The following is a 25,519-nucleotide window of genomic DNA, read 5'->3' as shown; positions in this document are numbered from 1 at the left end:
TTGCCAGGGGATGCCTTAGCGAGACAAGCCCACTCGAGGACAGTGGGCTGTCATTCTTCAGGATGTTCTTGTACATGTTGAATGACTAGTGGGGAGAAAGACAGATGTATTATTTGAATGTTGGGGTTTTTTTCCTCTGAGAGATGATGCCCTTGACAGCACTGACTGATGGTTAACTTTCATTTCTGTGTTGAACATAGGGATGATAATGTGCTGATTATAAATGATCCATAAACATCATTTGACTAATAAAAACAACAAAGAGAAAGAATGTCATAGCAAAAGAGGAAGTAATTTTTTTAGAAAAGCTACAGCTGAAGTACTTCACTGTTACATTAAACAAAACCCCTTACTTCAGTGATGGAGGTCTGGCAGTATGGACTCCATTTGATCTCTCTGACTCTTCCTACCTGCCCACGAGGTTTTTTCTCTCTCCTGCTTTCCCTTTATCTTCTGTTGTTGTATAATAACTATCAGGAAAACCGTGTTCACAAGTGGTTCTCACGTCCACTATGCTTATTTTCTGAAATGCCAAATTACAGCAGTGTTATTTTCCAGTGGCAGTCATCAGCTTTGCGTTTCTGTTGAATAATATATATTAACAAAAATAACATGAATCACATTTCACAGACTTTGTGTGCCACCACAGAAGCCCTTGGAATTTTATCTTTTGGCAAACAGATGAGAATTTGGTTTTAATCATGGATTTCTGATATTTGGGGAATAGACCTATGAACTGAGAGGTCCAGAGTTGCAACTTTACTCTGATTTACTACATGCCAAGATAAAATAATTATAATCTCTCTCCACTTTCTTTTCCATCCCTATAAAGTAGGATTGAGAATATTTACTACTTTGCAGTGCTCTTGTGGGATACTTAATGTTGCAATGCTGTATCAATTCTATGAGGTTTTTTGCATTAATCTTCTTTTTATTGCCTTTATAGTTTAAAAAAATTTGTAATGAAAGCAACGTAATTCGCACATATGTGCGAATCTCCGTAATTTACCTTTGCTGATAGTGAAATACGTTGCAGATGTGTTCCTTCATTTACCTCTGCAGTCTTGCCTCCCTTTTTTCCCTGTCAAACCACTAGCTTTAGCAAACCTGTAATTTAAACAATTTGCTGTGTCTTTGTTAATTGTACCCATACTGCTGGCTGGCTGGTTTGTTTGGTGTGATCTGTAATCATGCAGAAGTCAGGTAGTAGGCAACACAAGACCTTACTGCGTTAGAAATCAGCCTATTATTATGTAGGTGTGAATAGTTTTTAGCATCTGTCTTACACCCACAAATGGAGAAATCCTTTTAATAATGGGAAGAACTAACCTTCTAAGGATATCTTATGTGCCTTGGTTTTGTATCTGGTATATAATGGAATCCTATTTAAAATATTTTTTTGGTTTTCATACCTTTGGAAGGGGAGGTAGGTTAGAAGTTTTTGTTCCGTGCTTTTAAAGTGGAAGCATTAGGCACAGGCAAAAGATAGATTCAGTAGAAATTGTCATGGCTATCATAAAATATGAGAAATCAAGTGTAACCAATATTTTGGTAAAATGGGAGGGCTCGTTTTGCATTCCTTCGCCTGTTTGGGGAGGTTAGGTTGCACAGAGAATCCAAAAGCAAGCCTTATGAATGAGGCCAGAAAAGAATTGTATGCAGGTAGGCTTCCCTTGCCACCTCCCAAGTACACCCCTAGTACCACGGTGGATAGCTTCACGTGCTGTATGTTAGATGTTCCTTCTGTTTTCATCTCTAATAGATGCCAGGTTGCAATTCTGTGTATAGTACTTTTGAAATATTGAAGTCCTTAAAAAAAAAAAAAATCATCTTAGCAGAGCAGCAACACATGATAGTCATGATCCTGTGTAAGATCCTAGTCTGTATTTTCCACCCTGTAGAAGAGAGATTCTAGATAAACAACACCAGGTGTTGTATGTATTTTTAAAAAAATTGACAGCACCTTCAGAAAAGCCCAGAATAGAACTATTTTCACGAACATGCTTTATACTGAAAATTTTTAAGTCTACAGAATGTTAATTGCTATAGACTTCAGAGCACTGTGTGCACAACAATATGAGATTCTCTAGTAAAATAATTCTCTGAACTACAAAAATCAATCCTGTATGATTTTGATTTTTTTACATCATAGTCAATGGTATTTTGACACTGGAATGATGCAAAAAGCACCTGCTAATAATGCAGCTAAACACAAATTCACATAAATGAAACAGCCCTGTTATTAATGAGCTGGCTCAGTTCTTAGCTCGCTTTCATTAACATCTGAAAAAGAAGGCTTGCAAAAATCCTGAATCAAGGCAGAGGAGTGCTTGCCTTCTGTTCTGGTAATGTGGAATATAAGCCGTGTCCTTAATTAAAAGCTGAAGCTACAGTTATCTCTATATGAATATATGAATGCTATTAGGCTACTACTGTAATTCTTCAGTTTGTTTTTTATGATTTTTTTTTAATGAGAAAGTATTTAAACATGATCAAGACTAATCATGTGAGTTAGATTGTTTACAGACTAAATGGGAAAAGCTGTTACACTGCATTTATTTGACTGACAGTTTTCTGCATTTTGGAATTAAAAATGCTTAAGATTTTTATTACATCTGCAAGGAAAGTTTATTTTTCTCAGTAAAGTGTGTTGTTACACAGTTGTTAAAATCCTGGTCAAGCTGCTTTTTACAACTTTAAGTCTTGAATTTTTAATGTTTGTGCTTTTACTTCTTAATGATCTTACTCTGAACACATAAACAGAGAAATAGTACATCTTTGCCTCTCCTCTGTCACTGAACAACTTCATTTTGGGGATTCTATTTCCCCGAAAACTGAGTTTCATGTAATACTCGAAATTTGAGCTGACGACAGCGATTCATCTTTTGTGCCTCTACCTCCCTGGTGAGTCACTGGTGTTATTTCTGTTTCCCTTCTGCGGCTTCCTGGGAAGGCTCCGCTCCGTCGCTGCTGGGGCACAGCCCTTCGTTTTCCTGCTGCGAGGGACGCGTCTCCTCGCGTGTTCTGAACAGAGAGAACCACCATGCTGAGCGGCACAGGAAAACTAAGCTTTCCTTTGAAAACTGACTCTAAATACCCAGTGTAGGTAATTTTCCCATCTGTAGAAAAGCACTGGGTTTAGCAGCATGGTATCAAAACAAATTTTGAGCTGAGTTTCTAGAAATTCTTTTCTGCCATATAGTTTCATTACAGTAAAGGGAAAGCTCTGTTACCGTTGGATCTTTTGTGTTAAAGGATGTCTCTTCTGAGTAGCACAAATTCTGCTTGCTTCCTTCATTTGCAAGCTTCCTGATAACGTAGGGTAAGATCTTGACCCAAATGCGGGCCTGCTGTAGCAACACGTTATTGAAATCTGCCCCGTTGTTCCCACCTTTTCCCCAAAACAACACTTTGACCACTTGTATATTATATCAACTCTGAACAAGCTTAGAGTGTGAACTGTGCCTCTGGTTTGTCCCCAGTTGAGACTGAGATCTCATGTCAGTAATCTGGACAGTGCTTCGGGAAGTAATATGGGAACTTCAGTGGAGGAAAAAAAAAAATCTAAATTTGTGCTAAATAGCGTTGTGTCACAGATTTTACTGTGTGTGATACATGTATGTTGAAAGGTGAACTGAGCACGCAAGAGATTCTTGTTGTGGCTGATAACTCTGGCCCTAGCATATGTCAGTCTTACGCACTTAAATCTGACATCTCCAGCGTCAAACCTGAGCGATGTGCTGCAATGAAGTTTTAGTGCAGCCTGTAGTCCAGAAAAGACCTGATGGAAGTTTACTGGGAGAGGGTTAAGCGGACATGGTGGGGAATGGGAGTAGAGTTGAGTTGTGACGGTGACTGATGAGGTAACACTTGAGGGATGGATGGGGCTCAGGTTAGGTGGAATTTGGAAGGGAGTGGAAGGAGATGGGGAAATCTGCCATGAGGGGCACTGGGAACGAGATACGCCACCTCAACCCTTCTTTCTTTGACCTTGAGTGAAAGATCACAGGGTTCTCGTTTCTCTTGTGGGCTTTCTGCCTTGCTTGTGCTTTCCCATTTGTCTTTTGGTATATGGGAGAGTGAACCTTCTCTGCACATCCTCTCTCTGACGGCATCTACATCTCCTTACTTCGCCAGCTTGCTTACTTTGGGGCCACCCCCCAGGATCTTGGGCAGGGTGGGCCATATACTCCTTTTTTCCTGAGGTACCATCGTTGGTGCCTCTCCTTATCACAGAGTGTATCTCCAGGATGCAGGCGCCCTCCCACCACGTGCTAAGCAGGTGACTGCCCGTGTGATGGGACGTACAAATCCGTGTTGGATCATCTGACCCTGTAGCTCTCCTGCCCCTCAGCCAAACCTGTGCTGGACAAGTGACAGGAAGGCTCGCAGTTCGGTCTGCTGGCACATGTGCCTCTGCCCATGGGAGGGGACTTCAGAGGGGAAGAGGCGTCCTGGGCCAGATGAATTTCCTTCTGGCATGCCGTAGTTTGGTCATTTAGAGAACGCTTTGTGGTCAGGAGCGTGTGTGGCCCTAGCGAGCCGCTGCTTGTGAGGAGATGGGGCGGTGCTGGGCAGCACTCAGGCAGTGAGGGTCGGTGGCCTAGATAAAGTGCTGATGGCATAACAGCAGCAGCACCGTCTGGGAGCGCTGAGTGCCAGCGTTGGGGGCGTCTTCGGCTGCAAGAGGTGTGTGAAAGAAGAGTTCACCAACTTGGGCAGATACGGTGGCTCTGTGCACAGGGCCAGAACTTTTCCAGCCTTGACAGAGCTGAGCAGATGCTCAGCCCAGCTTGTGTCAAAGCAAGGAACCCAGACAGGGACAGGGACCCTTTGCTGCTCAAGTCCCTCTCAGGGCTTGATCAGGTAAGTACTCACAAGTCATGGAATAAGGTACGGCTCCTTACAACATGAAATGGAGCTGCGTCTTTATTTTAAAAGATGTGCTTTGCGCTACTGTCCTGGTTTAACCAGGATAGGGTTAAGTTTCCCCAGCAGTGGGGGGGGGCTCTAGCCGGGTTATTCAGATACCATGCGGAGCGCGGTGCACTCGTGGTTTTGTACATTGTGCTTCTCACTGCTGTATTTGGTAGCTATTTTGCTCTGTTCATTGCTATCACTATTGCTGTTATTGTTATTGTTGTTGTTTGTTGTGTTGCTATTGCACTGTTGTATTAAACCTTTCCTTATTTCAGTCTTGGGGCTTTGTATTTCACTCCCTTTGTGGGGGAGGGGTAGCGGCCGCGTGGTCTCAGACCCCGGCAGGGGCTAAACCACCACAGCTACTCACCTTTAATAAAATAGCCTAGTAATTGGCAGTCTTTGATGGGAGTTGGGGGATCTAGGTTCAGTTCCCTCTGCTGTTTTGTAGGATTAAGATGTCCATTTCCATCTCCTTCCAGATACTTTTCTCTTAGGAACTTCCTATGTGTCATATCTAAAGCCTTGACCTAAATCTAGGTTTGGGGAAAGGGGGAGGTTTGGCCCTTCACTGTGGTTACCTTCTGGTGGTCCCGAAAGGCTCGTTTAGAATATCACTGCTCCAAAGTTTTCTTTTCACTTCGTAAGGCCATAAGCTGCTTGTGTAACTGCAACTTCAGAGGGCCAGCAGCTTCTGGAGACTCGAAGGAACCATTGGGATTGATGAAAGGGCCATGTTGTAAAGCCCTTGAAATGGGAATAAATTGACTTCTTAAAAGTGTTTATATTTTGGTCATATAATGTATCACAACAGTGTACATAATGTCACTCCTGTCGGTAACATATATCTTATTTGTGAGGTTTGAATTACAAAATCATGTCAGCTTTCTTTTGTGACTGGACTGTCATTCTTGACTATTATTCTGCTTTTTTAACCCAGTTGTCTTTGTTGCTATTTTTCTGCCTGTGTTTTCTCAATAACTTATTAATATCTGTATAGTAAAGCAAATCCTGTATTTTAAATCCTTTTATCTTAATGAGAATGATAGAATATTACAGAGATAGCACTTCAGACAGTTTAAAACATTTTTATTAACCTGAAGGAAAGGTGAATGAGCTATAGTCCTAATAAGGAGAGAAATATAGGGGTCAACTACACAGCTTCAAAGAACCTGCCCCTACATGGACAGAGAGGAATAATAGTTTCTTCAACTGTGAAACCAACCCAGAATGGATGTGTATGAAAGATTTGCAGCAGACCTTTTCAAAGTTAAACTGATTCTCAATTACGTGCCGTAGGAGATGAATACGATGTATGTGCCATCTGTCTGGATGAATATGAGGATGGAGACAAGCTCAGAATCCTCCCGTGTTCTCATGGTAAGCAGCTGTATTTTAGGTTTGGTATTTGTATTAAAACGTCTCTCTAAAACACTGTGTCTAAAACCCACAGTGAATATGTTTGATTGATTTATAAAATTTAGTTTTGCTAATAGGCAGGAGCGTACGTACAAATTGGGAAAAGAGCAAACTTCTTTCTCTCTTAAAAAAAGCAAAACCAGATAGGATTCCCACTTCGCGTTTTTCTTTGGATGTTCATGTGAAAGAAAATCTGGGCTTGATAGGGAAACACATTCCAGACTTGCATTAAAAAAATAGGCTTTCACTTTCTCCGAGACAATCAAACCATAAAATGTAATTCAGCTGTTAGTGACAGAGACATGGGTGAAGGGATGTGGCCTGTCCTGTAGCCATAGGGACCACTGCCTTGACTGCGCTAGGAGGTCAGTGTTGTCAGTGCAAAAACTAGTGTTGATCAGTACAATTAGTAGAATGTTCTTACTGTGAACTAGTGGAATTGGTAGAATGTTCTTAAAGTTGTGCACTGCCTGAGCAGCCGTTCTCAACTCCAGCCCACTGCAAAAGGTGTACTGAGTAGTCATGTACATATCTGTCCGCAGGACAAGACTGCTCTTAGCTGCATGCAAGTACAAGAAGCATTTTAAGAGCATTTATCTAGAAATCTGGATTTCTTGGGCCTGGGCCCAAGAACGTCTCTAAATTTAAACATTTAAAAAAAAAAAAAAAAGCTGCATAAAATCTATCAAGAAAGATAGGATTCATTCTTCCTAGCTTGAGACCCTCTCTCTACCTCCCAGTCCATTAACTATATTGCAGCCATTTTGGCTGGGAGCAGTTTTCCCCAGCTTTTTCTCATTAAATTCCTGTGCTGAGCAGGCACTGCAACAGCAAATACCACATCACTAAGAGGTTTAAAAAGAGGCAACTGATGTTACAGCCTTGCATCCACAGTCAATGCAGCAGATGACAGGCTGGGCTTTGTAGGTCCTCAGTCATAAAAACCAATTTTGGTTCTGACAAACAAAAGAGCTCTTGGAAGAGAAAGAAGAGATCCACAGCATCTGTGCCAGCTAGGGACTGCGGAGTTAACTAAACCTGATCACCGATAGCAAAGACTGCTGACATTTAAAAACAAACAAAACAAAAACCAAACCAACAAACCCCAACAAAACAAAAACCAAAACCACCACCCTTGGTTCTTGTGGAGAACGTGCTGCTAACATGCTTGAGCAGGGACTGAACACAACATGCTTGCCCTTGTAAATACTTCACTCCTTGACGGGTAGAAGTCTCTGTTAATAAGCAGAGCTAAGTTTTTAATACCATAAGACACTTCAAACACATTTTCTTTAAACAAGGCCAGTATAGTTGCAGTGCCAACTGTAGACCTAATTTAAAATCCACAAAATTATGCAGTAATTTTACTTAATAACAAGGTGCTTCGATACATCTTGGTGGAGGTTAGAGGCATTGTGAGGATAATGATGGTGGGCACGTCTGCTGCAAGGTGGGTCTAATTCCTCAAGAAGCTGTTAAAGTTTATTTTGTCAAACGTGGCCCATTGCAGGACTCCTCTGAGTCATTCAGCAGAGGAAGTGGGTATTAATGGCACATATTTGGCCACGGTCCTCACCCATTAGGTGTATTGTACGCAGGGATAGACAGTCTGCATGCCAACAAACTTGTCACTAAAATTCTCTGTATGAGTTAAATTCTGAAATTCTGTTACTAATAAAATAATGTTACTAACCATAAATACAGTTTAGCAGGTTTCCTTGTCCTTTTCACTTAGGTAACAGTGTGTATTTTGTTTCCTAACAGCGTATCACTGCAAGTGTGTGGACCCGTGGCTGACAAAAACCAAAAAAACCTGTCCTGTGTGTAAGCAGAAAGTGGTCCCTTCTCAGGGGGACTCTGACTCTGAAACAGACAGTAGTCAAGAGGAGAATGAAGTGTCGGAAAATACTCCGTTGCTTAGACCCTTAGCCTCAGTTAGCACTCAGTCGTTCGGGGCTCTGTCAGAGTCTCATTCCCACCAGAACATGACCGAGTCCTCAGAGTATGAGGAGGACGACAATGACAATATTGATAGCAGTGATGCAGAGAACGGAATAAACGAAGAAAGTGTAGTGGTGCAGCTCCAGCCCAGTGATGAAAGGGAGTACAGAGTGGCAAATACTGTTTGAGACTACTAACGATGAATAGTGTATGAACAAAAGAGTTCTTAAGGCTCTACTTTACAAACCTTTACGTAGGGAATATATTTTAATCTGTAATCCATTTGGTTTCTTCAGTAGGAGCGGCAGTTCATGTAGTAGTACTATGGTTAAATCATTACTGATAGATTTATTTTTGATTCAGGTATTCAGTCACACGTTCTGTCTTCTCAAAATGAACAGTTTAACTGGACTTCACAATGTTAATGAATAATGTTAATAGTTTATATCAATAGAAATATCACACAGACTAAGTGTATCTTGTTGAAACAGGATTTATCTGGAATAATTTTTTTCCATTTTGTAGCTACAACTGGGTCATACTGATAGCAATATTTATTATATGTATGGGATGTGTTAGCCCTTAAGCCCAACAAAAAATGTACTTGCATGTTTGTATAGAGTTTTCCTAAAAACTGTCACCACCACTGAAAGAAAAATGTAGAACAGATCAATATTCTATATGCTGGCGTATCAAAACAAAGCAGAAGAAATTCCACTTCTATCTCAAAGCAGCGATTCCAAATAATCCCTTGAAGCTTGCCACAGTAGCTGAGTTCAAGCAGTTCCATTGAGCAGTCCCTAGGATAAGGAATCTTAGAATACGTGTTTAGTTTTGAGCAGTTCACAAGGTAAGATTCACCCTAATCACGTTAATTATCCCTACCTGCTCCTATGACGTCGTCTGGTTTCCAGTGGGGATGTGGGAGTTGGGGGGTGGGGAGGTGACCGAAACAGAGGTTTGTTCCACATAGAAAAATAATTTTTGGTAAGTATTGTATTGATCCTCAACTCATATACCTCTTACTAAAGAGCATTTTATGCTGCATTAGTCTGCTAAACTATGTATATAGAAAAATTGTTCTTTTCAAATACCTGATTTGAAAACAAGTGCTTATAACTGTTTAACAGAACTCAGTACTTACCAGTGTATCATGGAAAAAGCAAACGCTATATAATACCTCTGTAACTATGTAGAAAGTAAAAACATACGTATAATCAAAACGCAGAGAATTTTTTTTATATGGTCTTGAATAAGGAAAGCTTGAAAGGATGTTAATAAACATGTTTTCCACTTTAAGTATCAAAAGGAATTTATTGAACTTCCGCATCGCTCTCACGGTACTCGTCTGCACTTATTGCCAAGGTCAGAGTGTTTTTAGATCCAGAGGTGCAGCTGCTCAGCCCCTCAGTAAGCGCGGCCCGGCCCTGCGCTGCGCGTCACAGAACAGGGGCTGCATGCAGGACTTGGTCCATAGAAAACCTGAATTCACCTCACTTTTTGAGGAGGAGTCTGGATCGGCCCAGGTCCGCGTAGATGTGCCCGTGTGGGGAGGGAAGGAGGACCAGAGTGGGAGTTGTGTCCTGCAAGCCGGAACGCGCTGATGGATGGCGGCGGCGGCAGGTGAGCGGCTCCCGGGGAGTTCTGACCTGACACCGCTGCAGCTGCACCCTCCCAGCGTCAGCCCGGCCCGGAAACCACTTCTGGGTCTGGCTGAGAGCAGAGAGCTTGTTCTGCAGCGTGAGGCATGGTAAAATAGCGATGGAGGAATGATTCACCTCTAAACTGCTGCCACCAGCAGCCCGCGGAGTTAGCGACACTGATTGTATTTTCACTGGGTAAATTCCACTCCAGCTGGTGTCTGTCAAGTCCGAATGTGAAAACTCATTTCTGAAAGCTTACCAAGCTGAAAGATGTTTCTTAGAACAGGTTCCTGCTGCTCCTGTGTTACAAAGTGCATGTGTTTATTTGTAATTGTGTTTCAGGCACCCCGAAACCTGGAGATCCAGAACTGTGAGCTGAAGTCAACTTTATAATACGTGTAACTCTGGCTGTAGTATTTGCTGCAATGACAAAAAGTGAAATTATATGATTTTTATCCGTTTCTTACTTGCTATTCTCCATGCTATGCAGAGAAAACTCATGCAGCAAAGGACATTATTTCCATCCCAAATATACTGTACATTTTAAAAAAACTGTTCCATTTTCTAAATGTCTTGATGTTATTAATGTGAATTTTATTTCAGCAGGCATTGGCAGTAAACACTGTAGTGATGCTCCCCCTGCCACAGCTCCCCTGTGCCACAGATACCGTTGACTTGTCAGTTGCCAGTGCCAGCAAGAATGAAAATGAAAACTAAAGGAGGAATAGCACTTTATTAGAAATACTGTGGAAGGTTAAATATCTCTTTGCATTTCTGAGTAGAATTTGTGTATTTCATTAAAACTTGCTAGATAAATCTTTGTCTCAAAAGACAGGGCCTCTCCAAACCCCCAGGAAAAGATAAATAGGGTTTTTTTTCTCTGGGCTCTGACCTGCTGCGTTCCCCAGGGAAAGGGGCACCGTTCCCTCACCCCGCGCTGTGAGGAGCTGGCTCCCGGGGCTTTCTGCCTGCGTGAAGTCCGCTCACCTTTGAGAACAGGCTGTCGGTGCTTCAGAGGTTCATACGCCATTGCCTAGTGGAAAAAAATTTCTTCCAATAAGTAGCTGTAACTAGTGTCTGAAGTTAAAAGTATTTCACGGGACCACTGAGGCACGTAATCTCCGCATAAAACAGCGCAGGCATTGTTGGCAGTTACCACAAAGTGTTTGTACGACCAGTAGAAATAGCTCCTCACAAAACAAGTTTGCACCGAACCTTTCATTGCATAATGAGAACAAACTACTTGAAAAGGAGCCAGAAGCGGCCAGGAATTAAAACCTGCCCTTGAAGGGGAGAGGTAAGCTTTCACTTTGGGGGGCAGGGTGGGGAGAATCCAGTAAAAGGCGACTGAAGAAAGTGATGGGTCTGACAAGTGTTTAAATAGGAAAACAAACAACCCTCCTTGCCCCCTGACAGTGCATGATGTTGGGAGAGCTCCAGAGCCAGTGTTTGAACAAACACTACCAGTGGGTACCTACATGCAAAATAATATAATGAGTATTAAAAATTGGACGATGTCTAAAAATGCAACACTGTCAGCAGTTCAGGATAGGCAGATGTTTCTGAGTTCTAACAATTCTAAATAACATGTTGATTATAAACGTAAAGACCCTTGGAAAGGCTGAGTAATAATGGGTGGTATAATTAAAGTCTGTCTGGATTATGGTGCAGAAAATAAGCACACTGACAACTTCATCAATGTATTTCAGAGAAAGGGACTGATCAGTGGTCTGGCAGTCAGTGTTAGACACTTGTAAGGCCCCAATACTTGCACATACCTGCAGCCTCCTCACCTCCCAGCCAGCCCACGCGGAGGCATAAGTAACCGGGGACGGAAGTGAGCCTGCAGACAGTGAGGCAAGTCAGTCAATAGAGAATTACATTCCTGACTTTGGAGTGAGACTGAACAACTTGAGAACTACCCTTAAAAAAAACCCCAAAACTCCACCCTTTGCAGCAACTCTGCTGCTTCGCACCTTTCCTGCTCCTTTCTCCTCTTTTCTAACACACCGATGTCAGTTCTGTTCTTCTACCCCAGCCTTGGGCAACAACGTGCTACAAAATAAAAAGGAGGGTGGGGCAGGCGCTTGGCTTCCTTGTGGCTGGGAACTGCTGCTGTGAGAGCAGAGGCGATGCTGCTGGATGCCCGCGCAAGGGGGGGGCACCTTTACCAAAGGGCAGGTGCTGGTGGCCCCAGTGCGGGCTCTGGGCTCTGCTGGGAGCTGCGGAGCCAACAGGTACTGAGGACAGCTCTGCACAAGTGGAGTTTCTAAAAACTGCCCAAGTTCTGTAGAAACTTGGGCCACAGCAGTTGGAGCGGGGCCCAGGGCCAGAACGTCAGAACGGCTGAGACAGTGTTTCGCTGTTGCTTCCAAAAATTTTTTGCAAAAGGAAGAATAACACAAATTTCTGACCTAGGTCACACCTTCAGCATAGGAAAACAAACCTTAGTATTTAAATTGTCTGTTAATCTGGAAAGGGGAGTTCAATGTAAAATTTGTTGAGGCCAGTGATTCAAGAAAAGTGTTTTAGGTAGACCCTAGCAAAACAGACACCATTCTGTTGTGGAAATTCAAGAACAAACGTATTTGAAAAAGTAACTTGAGCAACGCATTCTTACCAAGAAAAAGCACAGAGGTGCCATAGGCACCTGCTCAGGAGAGGGGAGCTGATCAGAAAGGAGCAATGTTAAAATAACGAAAGAATGGGATGAAAAGTGCTCGGTGTGCACAGCTAATGGCTGTGCTGCCTCTGAGATGCCGTTACAGGGAATTCCAGCTCTGGCCTTACTGCAGAAAAGCTTCAGGGACAGATGCCCACCCCCCACCCCCCCCCAACCAGAAAAAAATAAATCCTGCAGTTAGAATGCAAGTGTAAATGGGGTTTAGATACAGAACAAAGCAGATTCACACACTCACACTTCCATGGGGGAAGCGAAGGGTTTGCGTCCCCTCTACCAGTTACTACTAACTGTGAACTCGCTTGGTGCTGCGGGCGTGTTCCAGTCTGTCCTAACGTGAGCTCCAAGAGCTAGAAGATACAGGTCCGACATCCAGCAACTGAAGCAGTCACAGATAACGACTGTACATGAAGGTTTTAGTTAGACAGGGACCTGGGGACAAGCGAAGGTACAGGTGCACCACTCATGCTGGTGCTGCAGGGCTGGAAGAGCAAAGGCCTTCCAGTGGTGACACCCGAGCAGCACTAACTGGCCGTGCCAGGACTGGAAAAGTGCAGCCTTGGCTGAAGATTAACCTCCCTTGGTTTGGGGGTTCTCTTTTCCCCTCCTGCAGGCTCCTGCTGTTCCCTGCCAGGGCTGTTTGTGTCTTGGCCCTCGGGTGGCCCGGGGTGAGCACGTTCCTGCCCCGCAGTGGCCGGCAACCCCGGTCCCCTCCAGCTCTGGGGAGCACATGCGAGGCCTTTGCCTGGCAGGGGAACCCCCTCGCCGTGGAGGTGGCAAGAAATCCTCTCCTAAGCTGTATCTACCCCAAAGACCGCCTGGCCTTCGACTAAAGCTGTATTATTGTACTATCGCTGCCTTACAAAACCCGAAACAATGCCTAGATCCAGTATTAGCAGTCAGCCACGCAATGAAGGGCAGCTTCAGAGGATTCCTGTAGGGAGGAAAGAATTACCAACAGTCTGATTTTGTTTGGTTGGAATAAATTTATTTCATCTGTCTGTAAACAAGGTGTTTTTAATAGTTATGGCATTTTTTGAAATGCATATTAAATCAGATGAGTTAGACTGTATCCCAGATGTAACAAAGTGCAGGGAAAGAAATGGACAAATCAGCAACAAGAATTTGTTTAAATCTGTACATTATCCACAAGGCCCAACAATAGAAGCAAATACTAAAATGTCCCTAAGTAGTGCCATTCGAAAGAAACCCTCGTAGTCGGTTAAAATCCATCTCACAATAGCAACAGTTCTTTTTTTTTTTTTTTAAACAATAGTATGGCACAGAATACATATTAAAAAATTCATCACAAGACAGCCAAGTCAGTTATTCCAACCAATACCACCTCCCATTTATTCTTTTGTATACAGAGTTCTGCAGTTCTCTTTAAATGGACATACAAGTTAGTACCGTGCCTGAACTGAGAGTTTGGTTACAGACATTTCGGATGACTCGTGTGCAAGGCAGCTCACTCCATAATTTCTGCAGCAAGGGTGTGACAGGCCAAATGAAGATTTTAGATTTGAAATGGCATAGTTTTGAGTTTAGCTCTCAAACTACCCACCTTCATCCACACAGTGGCTTCAGAGCGGTCAGACTCTTTACCAGTAAGTGATCTGGCAGCAAGACTGGAGTCAGCCAGAGCTCCTGGTACGGCTGAAGGTGGCAGTTTTCCACAATGACATCGCAGTTTCATATTAAAAAACAAAAACCACAAAAAAAACCCCCATGACCCCCAAGCTGCAAATTAAAATTGGTCCTATGAAAAACTGAAACCAGACACACTCCAGATGGTTATGCTGGGATATCTAATGTCCATAATGGCAGCCTTTCACAATTCAACTACAGAACAGGAGCTGGCAAAAAAAAAAAAAAAAAAAAAAAAAAAAAGTGCCTGAGCTATTGCAATGATGGAATGTCTCTGGGGATTCGTTGGGGATCGTGGTTTTAAGGTCATGGGAGGAAGTGCATCTGTACCCTTTCATAGTTTTGCGATTGCACTTGTTAAGCAGTACAAGCTTCGGACATCATGAAGAAAAAATAAAAGCAATAAGCCTACGGTGAAGTGCAACGACAAAACTAACTTAACATTAATAGCTTCTGAGTGGCAAATTGGTTAAACAAACCAGGCACTATAAAAATGGGTGTAAGCAAACAAATGTGGATTTTTTTTTAAAAAAAAAAGAGAATAGAGGGACAGAAGTAAAGATATGCATGCACTTTTTTCCTCCCAACCATGCTCTGTGAAAGGAAGACTAGTGAGCCGTGTCGTTGCTCAAAGTGCTGAAGAGGCATCGATCAAATTAGATTGTACAATCGGCACCTTGTTTAGTATTTAAGTTGTTTTAGTTGTCAATATCACACTAATCGCTAAGACAAAGCAAAGCCTATGCTTGGCATATTCCCCTCCCGAGAGTTTTTGAAGGTATCATGCATATCGTCTGTGGTGCAGTGATGGTGCCAGGTACGGGACTCGGTTACATACAGTGGTTAACATACACGTGAGCCGGGGGAACAGGGATTACGACATAGGAAATGGGTAAATAAAAAACACAAAACTACCATCTACAGTCTGGTAGCACTGAACACAACTGGGTGGTGGTGAAGACAGTTGCTAGGTGGCTGGGGAGAGGCTGCTTAGACGTCAGACCTCCTCAGGTATAAAGCCAGTTCATATGCTTTCTTGTTGAGTGTCCCTCCATGGACACCTTCCTTTCCCATGACTATAACCAATGCTGGAGTACACAAGGAAACAAAACAAAAATGAACAGAATTAAAGGAAAAAAAAAAAAAAAACCAAAACACCTTTCCCCACCAACAAAGGGATACAAAGGAGACACAGGTTCATACCCCATCACCCTGCATTGCTAATAAAGTTTCCAGAATGTAAGGTTTAAAGCTCACCGCCAGGAAAGTTTAATAGCAATCTTCCCCTAATACTTAACAGTCTGCCTAGCAACTAGAACCCAGAGTCTCTCAAGTATTTTGCCATTGAGTATGCCTTCTTATTCAATCCGCCTCCATGGACCCCTTCTTTGCCCATTACAAAGACCAAGACTGAAAGAGAAAAGAAAAAAAGTTTTAAAAAGAGCGTGTTAGACAAGGAAACAACGCAAGTTCTAGGCAGTGCAATAAACACACTCAAATTCAAGATTTAGTGTCTGGGTATTAAGCTAGCTTAACAGGAGTTTTGTAAAAGTAGGGATGTAGATGGGAAAAGGCTCGAGTTATCCTCAGGGCTGTTATGTAACTCTTAAGTCTTAGGAGTTCACTGCTAAGAAAAATGCCACCGACTACCTCAAAAAAGCATCACAGTGCCTCTCCCCCATCAGCACCATCCATCACCACCCATCAAGGAAACCCTGGCTGCATCTTAAAAAAAACAAGGGGCAGAAAAGAAGTGTTGATAGGACAAAAGTGGTGGTGCATGGGGAGGAACTGTGACTCTGAAGAGCAGTCGAGGGAATATTCGTATATTCTTCTCTGTAGCGCTCACTACCAGTGTAAGAACCAGAGTAACCGCCTTGATACCGGCAGAAAAACCCAGGGGTCAGACTTGGGCCGAGACTTTTCAGACAACAATACAACTACAAACCACGCTTTCTGCGGCAGACAAAAGGCAGGGAAGGTTTTTACGCTGACCCTGCCTCTGCGGCCAGGATTTTGGTGGAGTGTCCCCATTGTCTGGCGAGGGAGATCGTCTCCGGCAGCCGCGGGCTGCCAGCAGATGTCACCCGCAGATGTCACCCGCCAGCACCCGCACAGCCAGCGCTGACTGTTCCCCGGCCAGGAGGCTGTAGTTGGAAATACTGCAGTCAGCCTACCTACAGGTGATTGTGCATCTCCATAGCAATTTGCTCACTAAAAGCTTCAGACAGACAGCTCTCACTGGTGTCTCACCATCTGCAGCCGAGCCAGAGCCCTGCTTGTTTCACTGCAGCGCTGCAAATGCCCTTCCCCTGCCATCGCCACCTGGCTTGAGCCCACAGACAACTTCTGCTCTAGTTTTAGTTTTGTACTTATAAGCAAAACTCTGTTGCTCACTCATTTGTTCCACAGCCAGCCAAAAAATGTCAGGCCAGATATTTTGAAGACAAGGCATCCTACTTGTAGCCAGCACTCTGAGGCATGTTTTGTGTGTCCCAACCCCGTGTCATCCCCATAACACATTTTACTAGAAGTCACGCGAGGAGCACGGGCAGCAGGCGTACTAGTGTAAAGCAAGTTTCTTGGTGACACCAAACCGGACGGGCTTTTTGGCCTGAAGACAGACTCCAGAGAGCTCAATAGGAAGTGCAGGAAGAGTTAGTGTAGGACTTGTTAAAAGGCAAGTAGAAGCAGCTCATACAAGGAACTCATATCTTTGCAGAATAAACTTTCCATTGAGAAGTTCACAAGGAAAAAGCTCGTTTCACTACCGATCACCAGTAGATCCTTACCGTAAGCTTTAGATACCGAGTAACTCGGTAAGCTCACTGTAAGCTCACTGCAAGCCCTGCTCTGCCCTGGGCTGCTGGCCGGAGCTGTTTAACCATTTCAGAGCCCAGCGCCCGGCTGCAGCCGCAGGGGGGGACAGGGACAAGGGTGGCTGCTGGGCAGAAATCTCGTCCACCGGCCACAGCGCTGCCAGTCACCCCCCTTACGTCACTTCCTGTAATCAGCCATTAAATACAGGGGTCTGGTTTGTTTAACAGCCGGAGCCTGTGCTTAGGGTCACGTTTTTAACTTGGGGATCTGAAAGCGAAGAAAATCACGCTTACCTCGGCCAGCTCTGCCTACAGCAACATTGTATGTTGGCTCACCACCTTGACTCTTTGTCCTGATGTCCATTGTGCAGTCGCCGTCAACATACAGGCTATCTCTGATCACAGAGCACTTCTTCGCACCAAGGGTCAGACCATTGGTGAAGAAACCCTCTCGGTCTTTTCCTACAATCATATCTATTTCTACCGGCTGTCAGGGAAAAAAGTCCAGAGTTAGCACGGTGGCGTTTCATTGTTTAATCTCTATTTAGCGAGCGTCCTGTCTCTGCCCAGAGATGAGACAGTATATTTCGCCTCGCCCCCACCAGGAAGTGCTCCAGCAAGCAGGGCTTTGTTAGTCACGGTTTACACCGCGCTGGTTTATTGCCGCTGGAAGCAGCGGAGCCGCTGCCCGGGAACAGTTCAGAGCCCGAGCCCGCGGACCCCCCGGGCGCGGGTTCCCGGGGAAGCCGGTCCCGCGCCACCGGGGCCAGTTAAGCCCGGGATTTGTCGGCCGCTCCAGGCCGAGGCCGGCCCCGCGGAGCCGGGCCGCCGCCAGCACCTGTCCCCGGCTCGGCTGCCGCCATCGGCGGGGCGTGGGCCCGGGTCCGGCGGCGGGGACACGCGGTGGCCGAGCCGCGCTCTGCAGCGGCCCCGCGGCGGCGGGCGGGCCGCCATGCGAGAGGGCCCGGGCGGGGAGCGTAGCCCGGTGCGGCGGGGGGGGGGGGCGGTGGCGGGTGGGCCGCGGCCTCAAAGTGCAGCGTCACGGCGGGCCCGGCCGCCACAATCACAGCCCAGCTCTGCGTGCCCGCCGCCGCCGCCGGCCCTGCCCGGCCGCCGCGGGCCCTGCGCCGGCACTGGGACCGGCACCGGGTCCCGCGGGCGGGGCGCGGCGCTGGCCGGCGGGTCGGGCGGGACAGGCCGCGCTGCAGCACGCTGCCCGCCCCGCGCACGGCCCTTATGTAACGGCGGCACGGGCCCCGCTGCACCGGGCGGGCGGGCGGACGTGCAGGCGGGCGCGGGGCCGGCGGCGGCGGGGGCGAAGGACGGGCAGGGGCGGGGGAGGGGAGGGAGGAGGAATCAATGGCAGTGCGCCATCTTGGCGCTGAAAAACATGGAGCCAGCGGCGAGGTGGGCATTCACGAACGCCTCCTACGCCGCGCACGTAAGCCTCGCCGCAGCGCCGGGCCCGGGCGCGGGCGGCCCTACGCAAGCCCCGCCGCGCACGCCCCGCGCGGCCTCTCCCGCCGGGCCACGCCGCCCCCGCCCCGCCGGCGGGAAGGGCCCCGCCGCACACCCCCCCCCCCCCCCCCCCCCCCCGCCTCAACCCGCGGCGCGGACAAAAAGGCGGCGCGGGATCGCTGCCCCCCCCCCCCCCCGCACCCCCCCGGCCCCGCCGCCGCCCCGCAAGGTGCCCCCGTCCCCCGCCCGGCCGCGCTCGCCCTTCCCCGCCGCCGCCCTCACCGTGATGCTCTGGAAGATGCCGCCGGCCGTGGCTGCCCAGACGTACTTGGCGTCGCAGTAGCCCACAATGGCGGCCTCCTGGCAGCAGCCATCGCACATCAGGTTGTCCACGTAGCTCTGCCAGCCGGCCATCTTCGCGCGGGCGGCGGTGCGGGCGAGCGGGGCGGGCGGCGGGGCGCGGGCCGGGCGGCGGGCGGCGGGGCTGGGCGCGGCGGTCCCGTCCCTTCTCCTCTCCCTCTCGCCTCTCCCTGCTCGACGGCGGAGCGGAGCCGAGCGCTGCAGCGAGCGGCGCGGCCCAGCCCAGCCCTCCGCGCTGCCGGCGCCGAGGGGCGGAGGGGAGGAGGGGCGCGGCCCGGCACCGCCCCCCGCGCCGCCCGGCTCCCCGCGCTGAGGGGGGGCAACGGCGGCAGCTTCCGCCGGGCGGCGGGGAGCGGGCTCCGGTCCCGCGGGAGAGGAGAGCGGGGCAGAGCGGTCCCTGCGCGGGCTCGGACCCGTGTGGGGGAGCGGCGCGGCGCCATGACATCCCCCCGCCGCCCTCAGCCCCGGGGGCCGCCCGCCCCGGCCCGCCGCCCTGAGCCCCGGGGCCCGCCGTTGGGGCCGCCCGCCCAGCCGGGAGGGGAGCGGCGGGTGAGTACCGGCTGCCGCGCCGCCTTCCTCCCGTCGGATTCCGGGTGGGGAAATTCGAACTTAGAGCCCAAGAAACGCTGCGCTGTTCCCCCCCCCCCGCCCCCCCGCCCCTCAGGAAGCGTGGTCCTTGCCTGGGCAAACCCCTGACATTTTTTCAGGCTCATAGTCTCCAGTTGGCCGGAGCCGAGCCCTCTGCGAACGGCCTGGGCCGGGGCGCGGCTAAAGGCCTCGTCTAGCGGCTCCCCCGCGGCTGCCTCCCGGGGGGCGACGGTAGATCAGCTGGGGGCATTTACGGTTTATTTCTTTATTTATACGTTTCGTGTCTTTTTGCGCGTAATTCGGCAGCTGCGAGCTCGGCCGCCGCGGGCCGTCCCGCCTGGCCCAGCGAGCCGGGGTCCCGGCGCTGGGAGGGGATTTCTGTGGCAAACAGCTTGTCTGGCGTTGAGCTGCTGGGCTCCCCCTCCCACACACCAGCATCCCTTAGATTTTATGTCCGTGTGGTTTTGGAGGTGCCAGTTTCAGGTTTTATTCCTCCAGGTTCCACCAAGCTTTGTGTTGAGATAATTTCGGTGCTCCCCTCTAAGAGCCCAGGCCTGACACCAGCGTTCTGCTGCACCAGTACTGGGCCCTGGGCAGGGTCACTGCTGGGAAGACTGGCCTACGACAAGTTGCAGGAACGTTCACCTGCAACTTTAAGGGCTTGTTTTAGGGCTGGGTCTTCTTTAACACTGAAACTGGGGGGGTGTTGCCTTCCTTTTGGGCAGGGTGGTTTTGCCTTGCTTGGTATCTGCTGTGGTTCTCTGGGAAATGGAGACGGGTGGGATGTGAAGTGGCTGTCCATGTAATCAACTTTGAAGCTTTAATTCAGGAAGTTAGATCTTACACCTGAATGTGCCCATGCATAGTATATTATAACTGAATCTGTCTTTTCCTGAGGTTATATCCCCCAGGAAGAATATTCACCAGGTATTTATAATGAATATCGCTACAGCATACTTCAGGGTGTTCTTAGGCCTTTTAAAACCTAGTTTGGTTGCCACTGGATTGAGCATTGTTTAGCTACTTACAGAGATTGCTTAGATTGCTAGATACTTAAAGAGAGCTTATTTGCATCCTTTCGCTTAATTCTGTAAGTATTTTCTCGATTTTATTTTCACAGTGCCTTTCCCCCTCTGAATTTGGACAGCACCAGAACTTTGCTTTATCCTTTTCCAGACATCCATGTATAGCAAAAATGTCCTCGTGTCATTGTATCTACCAGTGAGTTACAGGCTTTAAATTTGCTTTTGGCTTTTTAAACAGCTAAAGCTTTTAGTGAGGTTTGGATTGCCTTCATCATCCTCCCTCCACAGATTCCTTCCACGGGAAGGAGAAAAAGTTCTCTTCTGTCTGAAGATGCCTTTGAGGGCCACTTCTCTTTCTTAATGCTTGTCTGCAGGAGGTCCCAGTTTAACACTCTTACTTGCACAGAATGGAATGCATCCCTCTTAAATGAACAGGAGGCCAATGGGTCCATTGTTTTTAGAGTTCAACCAAAATGTGTTTGGTTTTTGTCTGTAAAGGTTTGGATTTTTTGTTGTTCTTGGCAAGCTGCACTAAGGATTCAAAATTGTGTCACTTTAATAAGTAGATTTGATAAATATAGAGGCAGACATCTTACCACCCTGAACCCAGGGGCAGCCCTGGGAATTTCGGAGCTGCCTGTCTGCTCGCATCATTATCGTTTGGTTAACGAGAGGTGGGCTTTGTGTGGGCAGCGGGCTGCTTGGTAGCAGTGTGGAGGTGTCTGGCGCAAGAGCCTGTGGGTTCAGCCAGAGGCTACGGCGCCTCCTGCACGCGCCCTTCCACACGTTTGCCCGTCCCTCTGCTCGAGGACCAAGTGCGCGTTCCCACCACCTAATGTCCCGTCCTGTTCCGTGGGAGGCAGAGACCTGGCGTCGGGGCTGGCTGGGAGCTGGGCCGAGTGTGGGGGAGCTGCTGCGCGAGGCGCCCCGAGGGCTTGGGGTGGGTGGGTTCAGTGCGTCACCTCTTTGATGGACTGCAGAATGCAGATGGAATGCAGAGTGGCTTCGGTAATATCACCACTGCTTTGTAGTTGTTTAATAGCTGTGTAAACCAGGTAATCAGTAGCGTGAGTGCTATTTTGATGAGGAGGTTGTGTTAGCAGTACAGGGAACATAGTTGTCTGCATTTAATGATTTAAATTAGAAAAAACTGCACGGAAGTCTGGGATCTCCTGAACATAAATTGATGGATGAGAGTAGAGAATTTGCCACCTGCTTGGTAGCTCGGCTCTTGATCGTGTGATTTGTGAAGTAACTCCAGTATTATATTTAGAAAGTGCAGTCTGAATTGGGTTACTGTTATTTAATGTTACAAAACTATCAGGTAGCTTTTATAATTTGCAGATTCAGCAGTCACCAGTGCTTCTTCTAAAAAATCATAATCCTTTAATTCTATTTTCACTATTAGGTGCATCATTTAGTCATGTTCTATGTTATACAATTGTTATCATGCTATTTGTATAGACACTACTGCAACAGCACCTTTGAGACTGTTTGATTTGAGAAAATGAGGATGTGCTCTGTATGTTAAAGACTGTAAGAGAGAGGAGTTCCAGTTTTATTTTTTGTAACGAGTCTTAATTGGAATCAGAGACATTTGTTAAATGAACAATTTATATATAAACAAAAATATTGTTAAAACAACCCACTACATCTATCAATTTTAATGTCAGTACCTGGACTGATGTATGAAATGATGTTGTCTGGACATAAGCTATACATGTACAGTAAGTTGTTGCTAAATAGTGATTTCTTGCATTTTAGTCTCTTTCTGCATTCTGCCCGGTAGTTCTTCTTTCTGGAAGGTATTTGCACGCTACAGCCACAGTTTGGTTTTTTTATGCAGCTTGTAGCAATTATTAGTTTTTTTGCTTCGGTTTAGAACTTTGTCTGATATTTATGTTGGATCACATCTAAGAAAAATAACCATTTGAAAGAATTTTGAAGTACCGGCTCTGCTTAGCCAGAGTGTGCTATTTATAACTTTGTGAGAGACTTGGCTGCTTTTATATGAGTAACATAAAAGTTGGAATTGGCCAAAAACTTGAAGGAGGGTGTATATTTTGTTAGCAAAATAACTTGCAGTTTTCTGTCAGGCTTTGTAATGACCAGAGCTGCTGCTGTGCTCCAAATGGTTGGACAGCCAAAGGTAAGATTTCTTACGATGTCCCAGGTTCTTCCTGTTTTTCACCAAATTGGCCCATTTGGAGAGATAACTTTAACCAGCATTTAAGTGTAGGCAGGAAGGGCAAGTGGCCATCAACAGAACGAAGCTTGACTTCTTTGTGAAAATTAAACTTTAGGGAGCCAGAGCTTGCTGGGTGCTGGTTCACCTCCGGCGTTCCCACCGCTGGCCTCAGCTTGTGGTGCCGCTCTGGTGACTTCCTCTCCAGACCATGCTGGATTTCCTGTGGCAGTCTTTCTCGTTACCACAAGTGCTTTCGGAAGTGCAGAGGGTAAAACCGATTTAGAAGTGTTACGAGTTAGGAGACTCGCTTCTGCTGATGGAAAGCCAGGGAGCAGGGAACAGGCTGTGTCTCGCAGCTGCCTGGCGATGGCTGGAGGATGGGCTTTGCAGGGGCCTTCCACAGCCGCGGAAGCGACTTGGCTGAAAAACGAGGAAGCCAGCAAAGGCTGGGATGAGTGTTAGCTAGACATGAATTGTAAAAACAACATCTTAATAAGCTGAAAACCTGAAGCTAGCTTTGAAAAACACAGTGATACAGAATGCAACGATCGTGAGCTTAAGACCCCAGTGTGAAGTTTCAGTGCATAGCTACGCCTACGTGTGGAGAAGGTCCTGTCTGGTGCTGGCAGAGCTGTGGCCGCGTGACTCAGAGCCCTGTACAGCAGCACTGGGAGCCATCCAGAAAGTTCTGAAAAAAAGATGCTTTTGTGGTGCATCTTACATCAGCTGGAAAGGTGGTTTAACTCCACGTGCAGGTGAGAGTTTCGTCCCTGTGAGGGAAGGTTTGCCTGGTATGGTTTTACCAGTACAGATAGCTCAGCAAAACCTTTGTCTTTCTAAGGATTAACTAGGTAAGCAGCGAAGAAGAATTTCCGTTCCCTATCCTTTATTTAGCCATCAAATCCAAACATAACAAACCTAAAATGTAACTTTTAAAATCAGATGCAAGCTTAGGGGTGTTGCTATGTCAGATGATAAGGGTATGAGATCGCTTCCATTTCAGTGACTTCCAGAAATGTTTTAAATCTGGGGAAGGACAGTTCTTTGTGGATCTGATTTACAGACTGGCCAAAGCACCAAAAAAAGATGTCTAAAATCATGGGGCTTTGGTCAGCTTTTGGATTTTTAAGGTAAGTTCTTGATTTCACCATTGACCAGCAAAAAATAAATCTTAATCCTAGAAACTAAAGTATTTTATATGTAAAGTATATTGGACAGGTGGTCTCTGGTTCTTAATGTTATCTTCGGTGAGATGTGCAGAATTAGGCCTATGTGACCCAGCTTTCTGTGTATTCAGATTTATCAGTCAGGCTCCTCAGTGTACTGAGATCCTGCAATATTTTGTTTTGCTTTAAATAAAGCAAACAGAACCCAAATAAGTAACCCTCTGTTAAATTTTCAATTATGAAACAAGGGTATGTACTGTGAAATTCAGCAAGTTTGTAGATAGCTCTACACAGTGGAGGGAAGGTGGTAGCGTCTTCCATCCAAGCTCTTCTACTTATTTTATTTTATCCAAGCTCAGTGGTGATTCATTACATGCCTTTCTTAACCGATTATTTCAGCGAGTGAAAGGCTGTATAGAAGTTAATCTGAAAAGCAAAAACTGAGGCTAAGAAATGCAGTAAGGGAGTTGGAGAAGCACAAAGTCCGAGGGAGAGAAAGCAGAAAGGTGGAAAATGGAGCAGAGCAAGCCTGGGCTCTCAGCACGGTCATTTTGAATGGGTATTTGTGCAGTGTGGTTAAACAAGAGCAGCTAACAGTCTTACTGCTGCATGGTCAGTACCTCTGAGCCCTGTGCAGGCTTCACTGACCACACTGAGAAATTATGGTAGATGAAAAAAAGCATTTAACTTTTCCCAGGCTTCATCTGTTGGGTTTTTTTGTTGTGTTTTTTTTTCCCCCCCTCTGTCAAAGTTGACTGGTGTATAATTTTATCTTTGTAATAGCTGGTCTGCATCTTTGCAGTGTGCTCGCCCACATTAACAACCCCCCCAAAGTTCCGCTAACGCCATCTGGCACCGCGGGTGCGCGGCGGTAGCACCGGAGCCCTCCCCTGCTGAACCCCAGCAGCAGCCTCTTCCTGGGGCTCGCGTCTGTCGCAGCCTGTGCCCCGCTCTTGGCCGCCCGTGCCTGGTCGTGTCCTGGTTATTGGGCTGACGGGCCCTTGTGCTTTTCTAGCTCACAGTTTCTTTAGGTGATTGGTTTTGCACTGCTTTCTGCTGCTTATTCAATCTACCACGTGGTTTAGCCAGGGAACTCTGAAGCTTGGTTCAGTACGGTATTTCCTTCATTAAGCTTTCTTTCAGTGACAGCATCTGTAAATATGTTTATCTGGGTGATATTTTGTCCTCTGATCCCAAATAATTTTGCTGTTGATGCTTGTTATTTGTTAAAAGTCCAAAGGATTTTTGGATCACAGATGCGTAAATCTATCTGTCATATATAATTTCTACCCAAAACATTCACTGTCAGCAAAAGCATTTAATAATTATTCTAAAGTATAAAAAGCTGTATTTTCCCAGCAAACTGACACAGTTCTAACCTTATAATGCATTGTAAAATTGCAAATATATATTATTTTTTGAATGAAGCAGAAATGGCTAAACATTTTTTCTTTTTTTTAATTTAGTACCAAATTTCTCTCTAGCCATGAAGTACTCGATTCTAGCTATGAGTAGCAGTCAGCCTGCCTGCCATCAGCCCACCAAAGAAGAGCCAGTATACGTTTATTTAATATTTAGAACATTTTTGTGTGAATTTTTGACAGTTGAAGTACTTCTTTGTTTCAGCACCTAGAAAATTTTTTCTGCCGTACCTGTCGTGCTTTC

General features: G+C 46.5%; 2 protein-coding genes across 4 annotated transcripts in view; one reads left to right on the top strand and one right to left on the bottom strand.

Annotated features, from left to right (window-relative positions):
* The window catches only part of RNF13 (ring finger protein 13), a 41,103-nt gene extending 31,524 nt beyond the window's left edge, over positions 1–9,579 (top strand). For both annotated transcript variants that reach the window (XM_074834462.1, XM_074834464.1), the window contains exons 9-10: positions 6,220–6,300; positions 8,104–9,579. In XM_074834462.1, coding sequence (XP_074690563.1) covers positions 6,220–6,300; positions 8,104–8,468 — 446 coding nt within the window. In that variant the 3' untranslated portion in view covers positions 8,469–9,579. The remainder of the gene's footprint in view (positions 1–6,219; positions 6,301–8,103) is intronic.
* Positions 9,580–13,569: 3,990 nt separating this feature from the next.
* Positions 13,570–19,130, bottom strand: PFN2 (profilin 2). Of its 2 annotated transcripts, none has more exons than XM_074834461.1 (3): positions 18,810–19,130; positions 17,364–17,556; positions 13,570–15,338 (listed from the first exon to the last, which is right to left on the bottom strand). In XM_074834461.1, the coding sequence occupies exons 1-3, from the start codon at positions 18,939–18,941 to the stop codon at positions 15,241–15,243; spliced, it is 423 nt and encodes a 140-aa protein (XP_074690562.1). In that variant the 5' UTR covers positions 18,942–19,130; the 3' UTR covers positions 13,570–15,240. The 2 variants fall into 2 exon arrangements, with proteins under 2 accessions (XP_074690562.1, XP_074690561.1); XM_074834460.1 differs by having other exon boundaries at positions 13,570–15,660; positions 18,810–19,126.
* Between the last annotated feature and the right edge of the window lie 6,389 nt (positions 19,131–25,519).

This window comes from Strix aluco, chromosome 9 (genome assembly GCF_031877795.1).
Source record: "Strix aluco isolate bStrAlu1 chromosome 9, bStrAlu1.hap1, whole genome shotgun sequence".
NCBI lineage: Eukaryota > Metazoa > Chordata > Aves > Strigiformes > Strigidae > Strix > Strix aluco.
This window is presented reverse-complemented; position numbering and strand designations above follow the sequence as displayed.